General features: G+C 36.6%; 3 protein-coding genes and 1 long non-coding RNA gene across 4 annotated transcripts; 1 reads left to right on the forward strand and 3 right to left on the reverse strand.

Annotated features, from left to right (window-relative positions):
* On the forward strand, positions 572-5,747 carry LOC109708205. The gene is made up of 2 exons (XR_002215689.1): positions 572-4,800; positions 4,889-5,747. It is a non-coding gene; the product is annotated as an uncharacterized LOC109708205 (long non-coding RNA).
* LOC109707400 (gibberellin 2-beta-dioxygenase 8-like) lies at positions 7,312-9,851 on the reverse strand. Its single transcript, XM_020228639.1, has 3 exons — positions 9,367-9,851; positions 8,574-8,898; positions 7,312-7,832 (listed from the first exon to the last, which is right to left on the reverse strand). The coding sequence occupies exons 1-3, from the start codon at positions 9,849-9,851 to the stop codon at positions 7,593-7,595; spliced, it is 1,050 nt and encodes a 349-aa protein (XP_020084228.1). The 3' UTR covers positions 7,312-7,592.
* LOC109708039 (F-box protein At5g07610-like) lies at positions 14,733-16,833 on the reverse strand. Its single transcript, XM_020229611.1, has one exon. The coding sequence runs from the start codon at positions 16,445-16,447 to the stop codon at positions 15,275-15,277; it is 1,173 nt and encodes a 390-aa protein (XP_020085200.1). The 5' UTR covers positions 16,448-16,833; the 3' UTR covers positions 14,733-15,274.
* Positions 17,100-19,320, reverse strand: LOC109707236. Its single transcript, XM_020228375.1, has 6 exons — positions 19,239-19,320; positions 19,056-19,144; positions 18,330-18,428; positions 18,173-18,236; positions 17,688-17,867; positions 17,100-17,504 (listed from the first exon to the last, which is right to left on the reverse strand). The coding sequence occupies exons 1-6, from the start codon at positions 19,288-19,290 to the stop codon at positions 17,485-17,487; spliced, it is 504 nt and encodes a 167-aa protein (XP_020083964.1). The 5' UTR covers positions 19,291-19,320; the 3' UTR covers positions 17,100-17,484.

A 19,320-nucleotide genomic window follows, 5' to 3' on the forward strand; every position in this document is an offset into this window, starting at 1 on the left:
TGATAATTAATGATCTAAAAATTATATTTTAGTAAATTCTTTATAGCTGAAAATTTGAAATTAAATTTTGATAGCACATTGAATGAGGATTTTGTATACTCTTTCAAGAGCTTGCCTGGAAAGCTTTGTTGAGTATAAACATTTAAAATATCTTTTTTGCGACATCTAAATTTTTTCCAAGAAATTAGTTGTTTTGCATTAACTAATATCACTGTGCAAAATTTTCACTATCAATTCGGTGAAATTTTCACTCAAGAGTAAAAGTCAATCTCGATGTCCTGAGCGATGGATCGGCGTGCCACTAAATATTTTTTGAAATTTAAAAATTTAAGAAATTAATGCTAAGATTGTTGATGACTATTGATACTTAATTTAAGCAAAATATAAAAGTTATGGACCAGTAGTGCAATAAACGGCTATAAGTTATAACGGTCGACTTTAAATTTGATCCGCACCAATCCGAGATGATTTAGGATTCGGGCTCATTACTTTATAAAAGCCCCTAACGGCTAGTTTGGCCCCGTCCCCTATAAATAGGTCGGTGCTTCGCAACCTCTTTTGCTCTCTCTCTCTCTCTCTCTCCCCCCCACCGTCTCCCGCGTCGCATCGCGTCGTCGTTCTCGCGTAGTCTAGGGTTTCCCCTTCCCTCTTCTCCGCCTCTCATGGCGTTTGTGGGTTTCCGAGGTCGTTTCGTATCACCTCTCCGATCGCCTTCTCCCAATCGATTGGAGGTATCAACCCCGAGATCCGGTTTTGGTTCTCTCTCTCTCTCTCTCTCTCTCTCTCTCGGTTTCTTGGGGTGACGATGTGACGAAGGCGTTCTCGTATTCTTTGAAGGAAACGTCGTAGAGAAAAACGGCATCGTGTGAGGCTTGCATTCACTTTCCCAATTCCTTTTCTTGTATGATTAATTGTGTAATTTGCTCGATTAATCCTTATTTTATGCGAATTTTAGGTTCTATTTTAGATATAGGCATGTGGATCTTTGATTCTTTTATACTCTGTTTGATTTTTGTGGGTTATAGGGTTTCATACTAGGCTATATTTTTGCAAGCATGTGGTTGTTGGTATCATTTTTCTATATTTTCCAGTTTTCTTGCAATTTTAATTTATCTTAATCTCTTATATATTTTGACGGAGTACTTTGATTGAGTTATTTTGTCGGCTATTGGGGTTGCTTGTGAAGGTTCTTGATTTCTTCCTTCTTTTTCACGTATTGTTGGGTTTTTTGTTGGCAATTCATGTAATCTGGTTGGCAAAGAAGGTGAACCAAAACAGTGGGAAGCAACGGAGAATTTTTTTAGAAATTGTTACCCTCTTTTTGAAATATGGTTATCAATAAATGGTCCCTTCTTGGTTTTCCCCCTTCTCTTTTACAGTATATTTGCAAATTTACCTCTTTTTTTTTCCGTATGTTTTAACAATATTTTCGTTGATCTTCTATAGCAATTCATATAATTTAGTTGGTAAATTATTGGAACTGGAAAGGATGAAAGGAGACTGAGAAAAATGAAATACTGTTGCCAATAAGGAAGTGGGAAATATTGTTGCCTATGAAGGTTCTCTGTCTCCTTTTCCATTTCATTTCAGTTTCATTGAGATTGTGTCTTTATATTGTTTTCTCTAATATGTTTTGACGAAGTTTCTAGATGGAGTTTTCTGTCGGCAGTGCTTATAATGGGTTAAATTATTTGAACGCAAAAAAGGAAAAAGGAGAGAGTGAGGAAGTGAAATAAAAACTGCCTATAGAGGTTCTACAGTTGCTTCTCAGTTTATTTCCTATATATTTGTAAAATTTTACATTTCTATTTTTATCCTCTTATAAGTTACGTGAAAGTATTTTGCTTGAGCTTTTTGTCCGGTTCATATCATCTTCTTGATTTAAAATAGAAATGCGCAAGCTTCTTGCCCTATTTTGTTCTCATTTCTTTTAGTTTTGATGCAATGCACCTTTCTATCTTGTTGTTACATGTTGTTACAGAGTGTTCCTTTTTTTTTTTGTTTGTTGGCAATTGATTAAGATCTGGGTAGCAAATTATCTGAACGGCAAACAATAAAAGTATGCCGAGACAATGAAATATTGCCTATAAAGGTTCTCAGTTTTAAGTACAATTGCCTACACAGGTTCTCGGTTTTAAGTACAATTGCCTATACAGGTTCTTAGTTTCTTTTTTTCCTTTCCATTTCAGGTTCATAGCAATTTTACCTTTCTGTCTTTTTCTCTTAGATGTTTTTGAATAAAATGTTTTGATTGTGCTTTTTCTTGTTGGCAATTGTATAATCTATTGAAATATTAATTGAACGGGTAAAGTCAAAAGGAGGCTGAAAAAGTGAAATACGGTATGCCTACAAAAGGTTCTTGGCTGGAAATACAGTTGCCAATAAAAGATTTTCCTTTTTCATTTTTGATTCATTGATTTCCTTCTGTTGCCTTTCTTTACATGTCTCAACAATGTCTGGGTTTCTTGTTGGCAATCAACACAATCCAGCTTGCAAATTATTTGCTTGTAAACAGAGAAAAGGAGAGAGAATAGTTGGTTTAAGGGCCGGCCATGGTTATTCTCAGTTTGAAGTACGAAATGCCTGTAAAGTTTCTCAGTTTTTTTTTTCTCCGTTTCATTTCAGTTTCATTGAAACCTTACTTTTCTATCTTACTTTATATGTTTTATGAGACTATTTTGATTGAATTTTTTCTAATGACAATTCATAAAACCTGTTGTCTAATTATATCTCAATTAAAAGGAGGAGAAGACGAGGGAAATAAATATTGGTGCCTATGAAGGTTCTTGGTAGAATTACAGTTACCTATGGAAGTCCTCAGGTTTCTTTTTCCATTTTAATTTCAGTTTTGTCGAATTTTTTTTTTTTATCTTTTGTATTGCATGTTTTAACTGTCTTGATTAAGTTTGTTTTGGCAATTTAGACAACATGGTTAATAAATTGATTAAACAGAAGAGGAGAGGAAAAGGAGATTGAGAAACAGTTGAGATATGGTTGCGTCCAGTGGCTTTATATAGTTGCCTATCAAGATTCTCCACTTCTCTTACCTTTTCTGTTTACTTGCAGTTTAACCTTTCTATCTTTTTTCTCTATGTATATTAATAGATTGTTTCAACTGATTTTTTTTGATCATTCATACAATCCAGTTAGCAAATTATTTGAACTGTAAAAAGAAAAAGGAGCTGAGAAAACAGTTAAAATGCGGTTGCTGAGGGTACTTAATTTGAAAGGCAGTTTCCTATAAAGGTTCTCATTTTCTTTTCTTTTTTAATTTCATTTTTTTTCCCCTCTCTTTCATATGTTTTAACAGAATGTTTTTGTTTAGCTCTCCTTTTTTCCCCCTCTCACTCTTATATGCTTTAACAGAATTTCTTCCTCTCTTATAAAGGTTTTCGGTTTCTTTTTCTTCTTTAATCTTTTTCTTTTTATGTTTAAATTTTAACAAATTGTTTCAACAGATTTTTTTTCTGACCATCCATACAATCCAGTTAGCAAATTATTTGAATAGAGAAAGGAAAAAGTAGCTGAGAAATGGTTGAAATGCCCATAGCCTAGGAGGGTTCTTAATTTGAAATACGGTTGCCTATAAAGATTCTCAGTTTCTCTTCCTTTTTCTTCCATCTCTTAGAATTTTTCTCTCTATCTCATATGATGCTTTAACATGCTGTTTTTGTCCAGTGTTTCGTTGGCAATTTATATATAGTGTTAGCAATTTATATATGCTGTTTTTGTCCAGTTTCTCTTCCTTTTTCTTAATTCAAAATATGGTTGCCTATGAAGATTCTCAGTTTCTCTTCCTTTTTCTTCTGTCTCCTTGAATTTCTCTCTCTCTCTCTCTCTCATATGATGCTTTAACTTGCTGTTTTTGTCCAGTGTTTCGTTGGTAATTTTTATATATAGTGTTAGGAAATGTTATTAACCAAGAAAGAGAAAAGGAGACGAAAAGATTTGGCTCAAATGCTGTTTCCTATAGAAGGTTCTCGGTTTCGTTTTCCTATTTTTCATACCGCTAGTGTCTTTTTCCTTTTACTTTTGTTTTGTTAGTTGAGTTTTCTGTTGGCGAAAGTGAAGTGGCCTAGCAAGTTATCCAAAACCAAAAAGAGGGAAGGAGACATAAACGGAAATATGGTTGCCTGTAATGGTTATTGGTTGAAGAACGATCTGCCTAGAAAACTTTTCCATTTCTTTTTTTCTTTTCTTTGCAGTTTTGATGCAATATTTTTGGCAGTTCTTTCCCCTCTCATTTCAGTTTTTCTGTTATTTACTTTTCTATTTTTTTCTTATAATTTTCACCAGAGTGCTTTTGTTGAATTTTTTTTCTGTTGGGAAAAGAATAGAGATTGGCAAATTATTCAAAATTAAAAAAAGGGAAGGAAACTGATAAAAGGACATATGGTTGCCTACGAAGGTTCTCGGCTTGAAATACGGTTGCCTACAAAGGTTCTCGGCTTGAAGTATAGTTGCCTACAAAGCTTCTTGCTTCATAGTCCTTCCCTTTGCAATTTCTTTGCATTTCGGTTGGTAATTCTTTTAATGGCTGGCAAAATTATTCAAAATTTAAAAAGGGAAGGAAAGCGATAAAATGACATATGGTTGCCTACAAAAGTTCTCGGCTTGAAATATAGTTGCCTGCAAAGGTTTTCGGCTTGAAGTATGATTGCCTACAAAGCTTACTTGCTTCATGGTCCTTCCCTTTGCAATTTCTTTGCATTTCGGTCCGTAATTCTTTTAATGGCTGGCATTATTCAAAATTAAAAGAGGGAAGGAAACTGATAACATGACTTATGGTTGCCTACAAAGGTTCTCGGCTTGAAATACAGTTGCCTACAAAGGTTTTCGGCTTGAAGTATGATTGCCTACAAAGCTTGAAATACAGTTGCCTACAAAGGTTCTCGGCTTGAAATACAGTTGCCTACAAAGGTTTTCGGCTTGAAGTATGATTGCCTACAAAGCTTACTCGCTTCATGGTCCTTCCCTTTGCAATTTCTTTGCATTTCGGTTGGTAATTCTTTTAATGGCTGGCATTATTCAAAATTAAAAAAGGGAAGGAAACTGATAACATGACATATGGTTGCCTACGAAGGTTCTCGGCTTGAAGTACGGTTGCCTACGAAGGTTCTCGGTTTGATGTATGGTTGCCTACGAAGGTTCTCGGCTTGAAGTAAGGTTGCCTACAAAGGTTCTCGGCTTGAAGTATGGTTGCCTACAAAGCTTACTTGCTTCATGGTCCTTCCCTTTGCAATTTCTTTGCATTTGGGTTGTTAATTCTTTTAATGGCTGGCAAATTATTCAAAATTAAAAAAGGAAAGGAAACTGATAAAATGACATATGGTTTGCCTACAAAGGTTCTTAGCTTGAAGTACGGTTGCCTACAAAGGTTCTCGGCTTGAAGTATGGTTGCCTACAAAGCTTACTTGCTTCATGGTCCTTCCCTTTGCAATTTCTCTGCATTTCAGTTGGTAATTCTTTTAATGGGCTTAAAAGCAAAAAGGTGGCTGAAAATGCAATATGGTTGCCTTCAAAGGTTCTCAGGTTGAAGTACGGTTGCCTATAATGTTTCCAGGTTTCCTTTTCCTTTTCATTTTAGTTTTGTTGCAATTCTGTCTTTGTATTATTTTCTCTTGTATGTTATGCCAGTGTGTTTTAGTTGATTTTCTTGTTCTCAAATTGTATAATCTGGTCTGCATATTATTTAAACCAGAAGGACAAGGAGGCCAAGAAAATAGTTGGAATTCATATTGCCTATATATTCCTGGTTTCTTTTCCTTTTTAGTTTAGTTGCAGTTTTACCTTTATATTTCTCTTATATGGTTTTATTGTGTTAAAAGAGAAAAAGTAGGCTGAGAACAATGAAATGTAGTTTCCTCTACAGAGGAAGCTTCTCGGTTTCTTTGTTCTTTTGTTTTCCAGTTATGTTGTAATTTTACCTTTGTATCTTTTTTCTCTGATATGTTTCTTAATAGACTCAGTTCTTTTTTCCTTGGCATTTCAAGTTTTGTTGCATTTGTTTCACCTTTCTGCCCTTTCCTCTTAAATGTTTTAGCAAAATGCTTTGGTTGATTTTATTATTTTTTTTTTAGCAAAATGCTAACACAATTCCTTTTAAATGTTGGGGAATTTCAGCAGGTTATTTAAAGGGTTATGCCTTACTCTTAAGTTAAGTGATATAACAAAGATGGGGATTTGATTAATGCTTGTAGCTCTATTTAAAGGGTTATGCCTCGAGATTTCTTTGCTATATTACAAAGAAAGGTTTGTTTCGAAATCACATCGAATTTCTTAGTGGTTATACTAAATGCTGTCAGATCTGTGCTTCTTTGTATGCGTTCTTATTTTCTCAAAATGATTTTTTTTTAAAATTTTTGTTGACAATACTTATCTTCAAACTTCTGAAGTATGTCATTATATATTGTTAATATGTATCACTTACCTGATCCCTTGCCTAGACCTCATCCTTGGCTGCACGACAGTTATACTTGGTTAATATTATCTGTGTATGTATGCATGAGTGCAAGAAGCTTCAAGTACCCGTGCTTATTTCTGTGTTTTTTTTTTCGCTTCTAATATCAAATTCTATGTTATTAGATGTTCCAGTGAATAGGCATGTCTATTTGCTCTCTCTTTTTATTCTTTTTATTTTTTTTGGTTGCTCTTCTGGTTAGGAATGGAAATGCAGTCTATAAGAATATTCATGAACTAGTCACAATAAAGTATCTTATGATATTTTACAAATCATGTTATCTTTAACTGTTGGATATCATTCTTGGTTTGTGAATTATGTGTGATTTATATGCCTCCTCGCCGATAAAATTCAGCTACTTATGCATACTTGTAACTATCGTATGATTTGTTTGTAAGCATTGGATTCTTAGTACGAGTAAAATTGTTCTTTTCCTATCTCGATGGTTATTCCTTTTAGTGTATGTAATTATATGTTCTTAATGTGCACTTCTTTGTATTATGTGTTTATATTTGTTGTAGTATGTTTGTTTTTGTGTACTTTAGCTTTTTGAAGGTCCAAATTTTAAGAAGGCTAAATAATAAAATAAAATCTTTTGGAAGTTCATTTTAAGGAGGTTAAATAATAAAATAAAATCTTTTTGGAAGTTCAGATACCTGTTTGTAAATGATGGTGGCATAGGAGTTTCACCAGAATTGGCCATTCACAAAAGAACTCTTCTACAAAGAAATCAATTTCAAATTCAAATTAAAATACCCCCAGATAATTTTTTTTTTGATTAAACAGGGATTTACCCTATTTTTGGAAAATACCCCCAGATATTCAAAGTGAAGAATACTGTATTTGAAAGATAACAAACAATATGGATCAAATTTCTATTATAAAAATTTGATCATCACCTCTATAAATTCCCTTTTATGGATGTAAAACAAAATAAAGAAACAAAAATCTTGATGGACTATTCCAATTTAGTCCATATCTAAAATACAACAAACAATATGATTGAATCCCCTAACTCTCTACATGACCACTATTAGTTGCAACTCTTTTATTCTCCTATCCCTTTGTATCCCATACAGATAAATACTTGCCTATAAACCTATAAAGTGGTATGTTTGCTATCTTGTATTAATTAATGAGCTATAGAGAAAAATCTAGAGAGACCCACTTTTTGTCCAATATTTTTAACATCATCTTGGACTTGTTTTCTATATTCTCCAAAGGTGAACTTCTTGTAGAGGGAGGGCTCTTTACAACTCCCTATGGTGGAATCATATGATGGGCATAGAAAATATGCAATTGAGTACCTCTCAACTCTATAATTTGCCACTACTTTGTGCTCCACACTCTTGTAAATGTCATTGCTCCATGCCTGCACATACAAGCAATTACATTAGAAATTCTTGAGCATTATAATATAATGGTGTTTGTGTAATAGATAAGTTGTGAGTATAGATCTTATAGTTCATAAGCTTTATGAATTGCTTATAGGTCTTGTTAGTTCCTTCATATCAATTAATAGGCCTTGTCAAAATTTTAGACCTTGCCTAGTATCGCTGTCACTATTTTAGTTTTTTAAAATTTAAATATAATTCTCTATAAAATGGTATAGGAGCAGATGGTAGATTGTTTGCAATCCTTACATTCAAAGTATTTATTCGGCGAAAAATAAAATAAAATAAAATAAAAGCTTGGTTACTCACATAGGTGGAAACTGTGGTAATGTATTACTCTAGGGAGGTGACAGTGATAGAGTCATATTTTCTAGGGGCACCCAAGACTTATTGAATCCAATCAAATTCAATTGGTGAATAGTTATCAGATTTTTTAGGGGCATGCAAGATTCATTGAATCTAATCAAATTCAATCAGTGAACAGTTATCAAATTCAATAAATCTAACTATTGATATCCAAATCAGCCTAATAATATCACCTATATAGCAAGGTTTGGATGGACTAACAATTCCCAAGTTATCCTAGTATAGCTAAATTTTGTCAAGCTGTCCTTCTGATATCAGGCAATTGATATTATCGGATCATATTTCATTATTGTTAGATACAGTGCATGTTTTTTTTGACAATATCAAAAATAGCTTTGGTAATATCAGCGTACCTGGAAAAGGTCTCCAATGTTGACAATGAGAGCACCTGGGATCGGCTTAACTGCAACCCATTTTGAGTCTTTCATGAGCTGCAGGCCCCCAACCTGGTCCTGATACAGTATGGTGAGGAAATCACTGTCTGTGTGAGGCATCAATCCGAAGGTCCCCGGCGCGAACGGGCATGGCGGGTACCGGTTTAGCCGGAGGAAGCACGTGCTCTCGTCGCAGTTCTCAGGGAACGTGCTGCGCCTGGAGTAGCCCAAGTTCTCGGCGAGCACCCCAGCTAGTGTTCGTGCGAGCTCCGACATTGCCACGGCTAATTTCTCCATCATCTCCCTGTAAGTCCCAATTATTATTACATATATATATTAGTTTATATTTATGAGGAATACGCTATCCGTACATCCAAAAGTAAAGTGTAAATATTACACCCACCTATTTAAATTAGACACCCATCTTCTAAATGATATAATTTTTAGATCTTTATTGTGATTTGTTGGGTGGTGGGATTGAAGAGAGGGATTGGATGGAGGGCATATATAATCTGTGGCCAATAGAATTGCTGTTTGAGGAAGTTAAGCTGAAACCTGGGGACCATACTTTGATGGATAGATAAAACAAGAAACAAAAACAAAAAAAATCCTCTGTGCTGAATAGAATTTTTGTTTGAGGAACTTAAGCTAAAACCTGGGGACCATCCTTTGGTGGAAAGAAAAACCAAAAACCAAAAACAAAAAAAATCCTGTTTTTTGGTGGAGCCTCTTACTTAGAAGCTAAAATCAACTTATTATGTAGTAGTGGTACCTGAGGGAGCTGAACTCTTCGTAGTTGGAGTCCTCTGAGATCTTGGCAAGAGGGACGTGGAAGGCCTCCGACCATGAGAACTGCTTCGCGGAGGTTGCGGTCGGCGTCCCCCACCGGTATGAGTCGTTCAGCAGCTTCGACTCGACCTTTGTCTCAAACGGCAGCCGGAACAGCTTCACCTGCTCCTGCTTCATCTCCTTCAGCAGCTCATGGCTTATCCCGTGGTTCACCACCTGGAAAAACCCCCACTCCGACGACGCCTTCGCCATTGCTTCCACACAAGCTCTTCTCTCCCTTCCATTTCTCTCACTCCTCAAACTGGTTAAGTCTATGAGTGGAAGCTCACACTCTCCAACCACTTCATGGTCTCTCTCAGTTGAGTAGTGTGGTGTGTTTTCGAGTTCATGGAGTAGTAAGGATCGATAACTATGGGTTAACGGCGGATCAGAAACACTGTTTGAGCCCTTCATGATCTTTGGAGTCATTTGAGGATGCGTAATAAAAGGTGATGGAATTAATATTGAAGAGCTAGTTTCATGTGGGTGGTGGGACTTATAGTGCTTTGCATGGCAGAGCTTTGAATGGGGCTTAAAGAAAAGCCAACATGGTGAGCTCTAGGTTCTTGACACTTGGCACAAGGGGAGCATTTCACTCAAAATTGTCCCCTCATGACCAAGTCCTCAGCTATATATCTTAGTTGGAAAAGATAAAGAAACAGAAAGAAATGGAGCAAAGGTGAGATAATTTAGGTTATGCAAAGCTAATTAAGATGTTTATTACTTTGTTGACTGTGTTTACAACCATCTCTTTGAGTTGTTTAGATTTGGTGATTAATATATATGAAGAGATTAACTAAAGAAGAGGGAGGAGAAGGTGGTGGGTGCGATCCTCCACATCATAAAGGTATTGACTCCACATGCAATCTCATTATACTAGGAACATTTTGTACTAGTACTACTATCCCTACAACAACTTTTGGGTCTTGCTTTGAACAATCTAAGAATTAATGAATGCTGAATATATGTAAAGTATTAAAAATATCTTTCTATGATAGTTTAAGCTCTTTATCAGAGCACGAGGTTTTAATTTTAAAAAAGTTATTGTTCTCTAGTAGCTTAAGCTCTTTGGAAGATCGATCTTAGTTCTTGTTTTGTGTTTGTTACTTAATTCAACATTCTCTGCTTAGGGACATTATCCACCTAAGAATGTCAGGTGTGTTTGTTACTTAATTCAACATTCTCTGCTTAGGGACATTATCCACCTAAGAATGTCAGGAATAATCTAAGTAATGTTAAAATAGTTGGTACAACTTTGAAAGTTATGAAAACAAAAACATAGAGAGCATCATTTTTACGGGAAAGGAGCGAAGAAAAAGAGAGATTTCTGTAACAAGGACAGTTATTGGCCGGCCACTTAGTTGACCAAAGAGCATATTTAGTGCTTTCGGGAAAGGTGGTGTTTAGAGAGGACAAAATTTTAGGAGCACATTTCTACGCTTTTCTGGAGGTTGTTTATACATGCAAATATATTATTCGGCCGATTCAAGCATAATTCAAAGGGTTCACATGCTTGGGCACTTTGGTTTTTATGGTTCTCTTCAAGAGAGAAAAAATTAAATAAAAGCTTTGTTCTTTTATGGTTATCTTGCTTTTTGAATATTGAGTATCAGAGTAGCTTGTAAGCAATATTTGGCTCTATTACAAAGCATGTGATGTATATTCTCTAAGAAAGAGACCTTCATGTATGTTTTTTAGTGTGCTGTGAGGCTAACTTCCTTGTGATTTATTGTTTAACGGATTATTATGTGTACCCTTATTTATTATTTATTTATTTTTGAGAGAATTGTGCGTATCCTTTTTATGTTGAGAAAGTCTTTGATGTAGTAAGTATTTCAGACGTTTAAGTAATCCTGTCGGGCTCTGACACCTGAAACCAATTCTCCTGTCGGGCTCTGATACCTGAAATCAAATCTTATTTCGAGCGGAAAGTTGTGCGCGTGTATAGCCTAGTCATTTGGTATTAAGTGATATGAACAGTTTTTTTTTTTTTTGGACATCTTTTTGAGTTGAAATAAGTGTATTGTTCTTAATTCTATCTTTCCAGCTCCACGTGATTTTAATGAGATTGGTGAGATACGAATCTTCGGGAGAGTATGTAATAACTTGTCCCACTATCGATTCAAAACTAAATAGTTAAGTACAGTCATTATTATTAAAGTTTATGGTCTCTTATATTCTTATTCGCAATCTCTTTTTCATTCAACGTGTCAGTCCTACAGTTTAGATCTTGATGTCTTCGTCCGGCCCAAATTCAATCACACATATAGATCGGAATTACCAAATTATTGAGCGATGTGAGATTCAAGAGATGGCTCTCACCAAATCTATGGTGTAACAACTTTGTTCTGCATAGCATTTAACTTTGGCATTCGTCTTTAATGTCAAATGTAATGAGTGGCCTGACTAGAAATAATAATTCGTTGGGTCTAAACCGTCGGCCTAAGATGCTTAGGTGCAATAATTTTACTAATATTTATAGTCTATTATAGTTTCTATAGTAACTCTCTTTTCATCCGATATGAGATTATTAGGGGGTTGAGAATAGTAGTACTTATGAAGAAGACATTCTCATATAGCTGCTGAATAAGAGTAGTTGTACTCGTATTAACATATCAACAGTATTTTAGGAGTATCTTTAAAGTGTCTATGATGAATATATTTTATTTTGAAGGAGAGGGAGTATCTTTGAGGAAACTGGGGCATGTGGTGGGTGGGCCGGTTGCAAAAGCTTTGTCTCTACCCCTTAAAATAGGTTAGGGGATTCAAGTGGCCGGTTGTGGAGGTTGAATCCAACTTCCTAGTCAAACACCTACCATTTGAAACCCCCAAAAAAAAAGAAAAAAAAATAAAATAAAAGAAGCTCATTACACTCTGCTGCTAATTTATTGTTTGTTGAAGCACAATATGTTCACCCTAGGTTGTAGTGTCTTTCTATTGGTTGGTGCTTTTACCGCGGATCTAATAAAATAGTCTGTTTGGTCATATTTTTACTATTTTTAAGTTGTTTGGGATAAGTTATTGAAGAAAAGCCCTAATAATAAGTTTTGCAGAAATGTTCTTTGGAAAAAGCCGCTGAAGAAAAGCCCTAATAAGTTTTGCGGAAATGTTCTTTTAAAAAAGCTGCTAAAGAAAAGTCCTCGTAGCTCAAGCAGTCGACCATTTCTAGCACAAGTGGCAAAGGGCTTGGTGATTGGTACCCGAAGTCCCAAGTTCGAATCCTAGTTGATTCACATTTGCAGTTAAGTTTATTTTAAAATGAAATAAACGAAGCGGATAGCGTACTACTCTTAAAAAAAAAAAAAGGTATCTCGCTCAAGCAAGAATAACTTTTAGACTTTCTTATGGTATTGGGTCATGCTTTGATATTTCCCTCTCGAAGCTTTGTTTGATCGTAACTTTTTCTGTTTGAAGGAGGCAACTCCATCTCTCTCTTTTTATATAGAACACTCTAGAGTACTCTACAAACAAATGCTCTCTCTATTTGCTAATAGAGTTCTAGAAATAAGCATTCTAGAGAGCTTTAGAAATAAGTATTCTAGAATACTCTAGAGTGCTCTAGAAACAAGTACTCTCTCTTTATAGAACATTTTAGAAACAAGTACTCTCTACTTGCTAATACAATATTTTAGAGAGCTCTAGAAATAAGTATTCTAGAATACTCTAGAGTGCTCTACAAATAAGTACTCTCTCTCTCTTTATAGAACATTCTAGAAACAAGTGTTCTCTACTTGCTAATAGAGCACTTTAGAGAGCTCTAGAAATAAGTATTCTAGAATACTCTAGAATGCTCTAGAAACAAATACTCTCTCTTTTTATAGAACATTCTAGAAACAAGTGCTCTCTACTTGCTAATATAGCACTTTAGAAAGCTCTAGAAATAAGTAGTTTAGAATATTCTAGAGTGCTCAATAGGTGTGAGGCCCCCCACACCAAGTGTGTCGGATCGTTGGCGCTAACCATTAATTTCAAAAGCTCGAGCTGTTAGAAATACGCAACTAATTCACTTAAAGTGTACAGATATAGCGCCCACGGGTCTTGATTGTGACTCGGTCCACCCAGCCTCACGCCACTTCGATCATGGCTCGGTCCAACCCAGCCTCACGCTATTTCGAACATGACTCGGCCCACATGACCTTCTATCACAGGGCAGGATGCTGACCACCCATTTAAGCCAGCTGACCACCCATTTAAGCCAACAGTGTGTGTTGTGAGGTATAGTGTTGAATTGTGAAGTTTTATATGTGAGAGTTATTTTGTGTGTAATAAAGAGATTTTATTATTAGTTTGGAATATTCTATAATGTTGTAGGAAATTAAACGACCTGATACCAAATTTGGTACCAGAGCACAAAGAGTTACTATAGATGTGGCAATTTCAAATTTAATGATCTGAGACCAAAGCAGCTGTGATCTTTTATGCTCTGACACCAAATTTATCAATCTGACTCACTAGTATTAATAACTCGTTGGATCTAAACTTATAGATCCAAAATACTTAAATTCAATTAACAATGCTAATGTGGTTGCCACGTATAAATAATCTATTATGCTCTCTTACGTAATCAAGTGTGGTGGAACTATTGAATTGTCACAAAAATCTTAAGGGCTCATCCACATGTTTAATGGAGTATTTAATGGAGTGACTTTATGATACCTAACGCTACGCAAGCACAGGAACACTCCCAAGTTGCAAGTCCCTCTAGTCCTCTCATATGTTTTCTAGTGTAGAGATCACATGAAGTAGTCAATCAAATTGCATTGCTTTTTAATTCATGATAAGACTCCACCGTTGTGGAATCATGGCTGGGAAAGAGTCTTTATCCAAAGCGATCTCTACAAATACGGCAATGGTAGTCAAAAAAGGATTTGCACTTAGCAATCTACTTTTACTATTAAAAGCTAGGCATAGAGCTCTACACTTTAGTAGATAGAAGCAGTTTAAGCAGTTTCTTTTCAAAAGTTTAAGCCTATGGTTTCTATGTGTGATTAAGCCTAAGTATGAAGTATTTATATATGGTTCGCACATTAAATTAGCATCTAAGCTTAAACGTTGTGGTAGATGGTTTGGGCCCAGCAAATTATTAGTACTAGTCTGCTGAGTCATTGTTTCGCCCACGTTGCTTAGAGTGGTCAAAATTTTGATTTGAATTGCTCGCCTAGTGTTCGTAGCTATTAATTTCTATCTTTTCATAACTAATCTATTATTATCATCTATAGTTATGTGAAAGTGTTGCTCGGCGACTTTTCTGAAACAGCGCATGCTAATTATAGAACAAGATAATGCGACTTTATTCCACAACCTGTCCTTTTTTTAATCGACAACTAAACATGGTTTCTATGTGTGACAAATAAATGGAAAGTTACATCTTACTACTTTGGTTTATATGCACATCAGCACATGGATTGCTTCACAGCAAATTGGCCACAAATGGGGCCTCCGCAAGGATGGATTGATAGAACATGGCCTGAGGCTATTGAAATGATGAGAGATTCCTTTCAGATCCATATGTGATCTTACTTTTTCTGCAGTTATGTTGCAATAGTTATTGCGATTTGATTCCGAATAATATCAATCGCGCTTCAGATTTTGTGATAACCAGACGAACGTATATAACGCTGCAAATTCAGAAACTGCCAGTATTGAATACCGGCTTGAACAACGAAAGTAGCAAGAATTTAGAGATCACTCACTGAATTTTATTGTCGACCGTCATCGGATCACACTCAAATATCTGCTTATGGGAACCATCCCATTCACCGTCGAATCCACCGTCCATCACGTGCAGTGCTCAAATCTCAAAGTAGTGATGGACGATAGAATTGACGATCTTTGCAGCCTACTGAACCAACTCACAGAGTGAACAAGCTGTGATTATATGGGTAGAACATGTACCAACTATACTCCGAGAAACAACTACTCGGGGAAGGGATCGAAACCTCGCAGACGATCCTAAACTCTTTCTTAGCTACGTCATAGCACATAATCTTTCCGGGTATACCGAACAGCAGCATCCCCCCTTTCTCTGCTCCTCCTCTTCCTCTGACAACATATACATGCGAAAGTGCCAGATGATCGACTATATTCACCGATCTCCGCGTACCTGGACGTGGAACGCGAACCTTCATCTGTATCTCAGGGTACAGTTCTTTTATATGGCTTAAATCTATGCGGTACAACACCGACCACCCCGAACAATCGACACCCATCTCTAGCACATCAAAGCAAGCTGTGAGTTTCTGCTCCTTTGTGTACCCAGTCATCTGAAGAAACCCTCCTGATTCTCCGATATAATGGCAATTCCAATTCTCTGGCCTATGATCGGGCATTGGTAGCCTCTTTACTTGTTCTCTTTCAATATCGAACGAAAGAAGATGATCTCTGACGATCCATATCAGTAAGCCGTTCCAGAAGGCGCTTCGGTAGGCTCGGAGCCCTTTAAACTGATCAAGTGAGCTGCTATCGATGTCGGCTTGTCTCCATGAACGAGTCTCCGAAGAGTAGATGTGAATTTTGAATCCTAAAGCGATTACTTTGTAGTAAGGCGATTTAGAGGGGTCGAAGGCGAGGCTGAGGTACCGGTCGCCACCCTTCGGTATGTCAAGCGCGATGAACTCCGTGGTTATGGGGTTGCAGATGAAGTGAAGAGATTTATAGTGTCCATCGCGGTTGGGGCGGCTGCAGATGATGAGGCCGTTGCATGAGCTTTCGATGGTGATATGGCCGCCGTCTACATCTGGAATTGATGGTATGAAGGAAAATGCAGGATCGGGAAAAGCAGAGGCGGCGGCAGCAGCTTCACCCTGCAGGGGGAAGTATTCAGTGTGATTCACGCGGCCGCGGAGGAAGAAGCCCGAGATCGAGTTATTGGCATTGCAGGCAAAGTGCATCTGGAGGAAGTGGTGGTCTGACGTGAGGGAGCGCCAGCGCTTGCAGACGCAGCGGGCTCGAGCAAGCTGCTTCGGTGGCAGGCGGGCGAGGATGTCGGAAGTGATATCGTCGTCGAAGAACATCATTTGCGACATCTAAGTATTTTGCAGAATATGTAATCGACACCGAATTTATTCGACAGTAATCCGCTGCTGCAGCCACCTTGTTACCTGAAATGATATCATCTGCAGGCCGGCCGGTTTTGGCTTTGCATAGAAGAAGATGGTGAGTATAGAATTCTAGTCCTTTAGAATTGACAAAATTGTCCTACTTAAGACAGTGCTATTTTTGTTTTCTAGTCTTTAATTTGTTTCATCTACTAAGCCAAGCTTCTTTGTTGCCTCAGAGGCTTCAAATGGAAGCATCTGTTTTCGCAGTTAAAAAGTCCCTTGGTTAAGTTCTAGACTTCAATCAGAAGCTAAAAATTCTCTAGTGAAGTTTCTGCACAAACACTTCATTTTCAGGCCCTACAACACCTAAAAAACTCTTTGATTCTGATCGTATGGCCGCAATATGCACACACTACAAAATTAGAGAATACAATTCCTATCTACGGTTGGTTATACATTGGTAACTTCTTCAGCGTAAAACTGGAGAAAAATGGCTCTGAAACACCCCTTAAACCAGTGTAACAAGCTTCATTTGTAAGTCCCTATTTCAAAACCACGAGTTACACTCTGCTCAAGGCAAGTCCAAATGAATCAGAATGAAAGGAATCTAAAAGTGGCAGTGATAAACCAATCAAACTTGCAAAGAACATAGAAATTTCCCAAACAATATATTGCACGAGGAATGTGACTATAACAGAACAAATGAAGGGAAATCAATTCAAAATCACGACAAACAAGTCAAGTTCATTTCTATGAAGAGCGAAATGTTATGAAGCAAAATGAATCAAGTTTCTCGGAGTCACAGTGATAGTTGTAAAGCTTCGAATTCATCTGTTGATGACAATCTCGCACTGGGTAAGCAACACAAATGCATCCATTGGAATTCAAACACCTGATCTCTTGTTCCGTAGTTCCCTCCAAATCATCGAGAATAATAGATCCATTACAATCTAATTAACTACCATCATAGAGTAGTTGTGCTTGGTTAGTTTGATTGATAGCGAGCGTGAAATATATGAGGATCATTGTACCCATGCTAGACCTGTTGAGAGATCATTATAATGTGTTCAATAGGAAGTCAAAAAGTGCAGGTGCAATATGTAATGAAGAAATAATATTAAGCCTTTCTAATAGACTAAAGAAGAGATGTTGGACTCTTCGAATGAAGTGCGTGGAATGTTTTACTCGGAATCATGAAAACGGAGAAGTTATGAAAGGTGCTTACATAGACGCAAAGAAATTAGGATTTTCTTCGGATGGATGGCTGTCAAGAAATTCAATCTCCTAATATTCCTCCTGTCGCCGATATCTGTAATGGTAGGGATGCTGACGGAAGTCGGTGCTGCTACATGAGCTTTTGCAGGCACCAAAGGCTGCCTCAGCTGATCCATCTGGGAACATGCCTCTGACGAAAAAAACAAAGAAAAGAACAAAGAGCAGTGTCATCTCAAAGTTCAGTCCTAATTTTGCTATTAAATGATTATGAGAAGTGCGAGAATTTGTCTACGATAACTGAAGTATCAAAATGTCATGAAAAATAGTTTCTAATGTACTTCACGGTATGATTACTGTCGTCTTTTGAATTTCAGAAGCAATACTTAGTAAGCAATATATTTAAGCCTCTAGCGACAGAAACATTTCATGCTAACTGCATTTCTAACAACAGATAGACATTACATACATTTTGTTGTAAGCTTTTCGAAGGCTCACCTGAATCCGGCTCATCACTGAAAACCCTTTCTGTTCGGCATGATCCCTTCCGAGATAAAGTCTTCTGCTTGTAGGAAAACGTAGCTCTCACTGTCCCACATATTATTAAATTTGTAACAGCAATGTTTGAAAAATAAAGCAAACATTGAATACTCACTTTCATTTTTTCTCTTCCAGAACACTTTTCAGAAGTTCGCATAAGGGCTTTGATATTCAAAACTACTTCTCGTGCTTTATTGCCAGCTGCGACTTGACTCTGCGCAGGCTTCAAAGAGCTTAGTGAGATGTATCAACAAACTAAATAGGAAATGCAACTACTTCAGTAACCGTATCGAGCCATAGCATCAGTGCTAATTACTTTGTATGTAAGTGGATTGAAACCACAGCCTATGTAGAAAATCCATATATCAATAGAAATTATAAACCGAGAAAAGCGACAGCCAACTAAATCAGTAATCTGAGCAGCACAACAATCCTGCAGTGACATACCTCATTTACATTTCATATTGGGTCTGAACTGAAGAACAGATTTGCATTTTTCTACATTCTAAGGTGAGATGTAATCTAACTCTTCTTGCCTTTTTCCAATGCCTATATGCAAATTAAGCAGAAATTTCAAAAATAAGGTAAATCTGCAGTGGGGAACTCAACCTTTTCAGTTGTTTCATTTCTGTCGACGACCTCTTAGTTGCGCTGCAATCAGGCCTATAACATTATATTTCGTTACGATTTTACCATTTCGGTTTTATTTGTCCCAAACCAGTTAAAATAATCGAAAAGCGCAATACTTCATTAGAGCATAAAAGATTAAGATGATTATTATTATTCTTATGATTTCCAAGAAGAATATGCAAGAGAAATCATATGCCGAAATTTCGCTTACCTGCACTAAAACCTCTTCCATTTTTAACTTGATATCTCCAACTGTGCTGTCACAATTATTGCCGCAACTGAATAAATTCTTTATAATGCCTTCCAACCACCGAATCAGATGAATTAGGAAAACAAAATAAAACATAAAGACAAACTCAATGTAATAAACAGAACCAATACATTTGTTACATACATGTACGTATGTGTAGTTGAATTTGAATAGGTTTGCAATGGACTTGAAACATTCTGATAAGCTCAATTCATCTGACTAAATG

This window comes from Ananas comosus, linkage group 3 (genome assembly GCF_001540865.1).
Source record: "Ananas comosus cultivar F153 linkage group 3, ASM154086v1, whole genome shotgun sequence".
Classification (NCBI taxonomy): Eukaryota; Viridiplantae; Streptophyta; class Magnoliopsida; order Poales; family Bromeliaceae; genus Ananas; species Ananas comosus.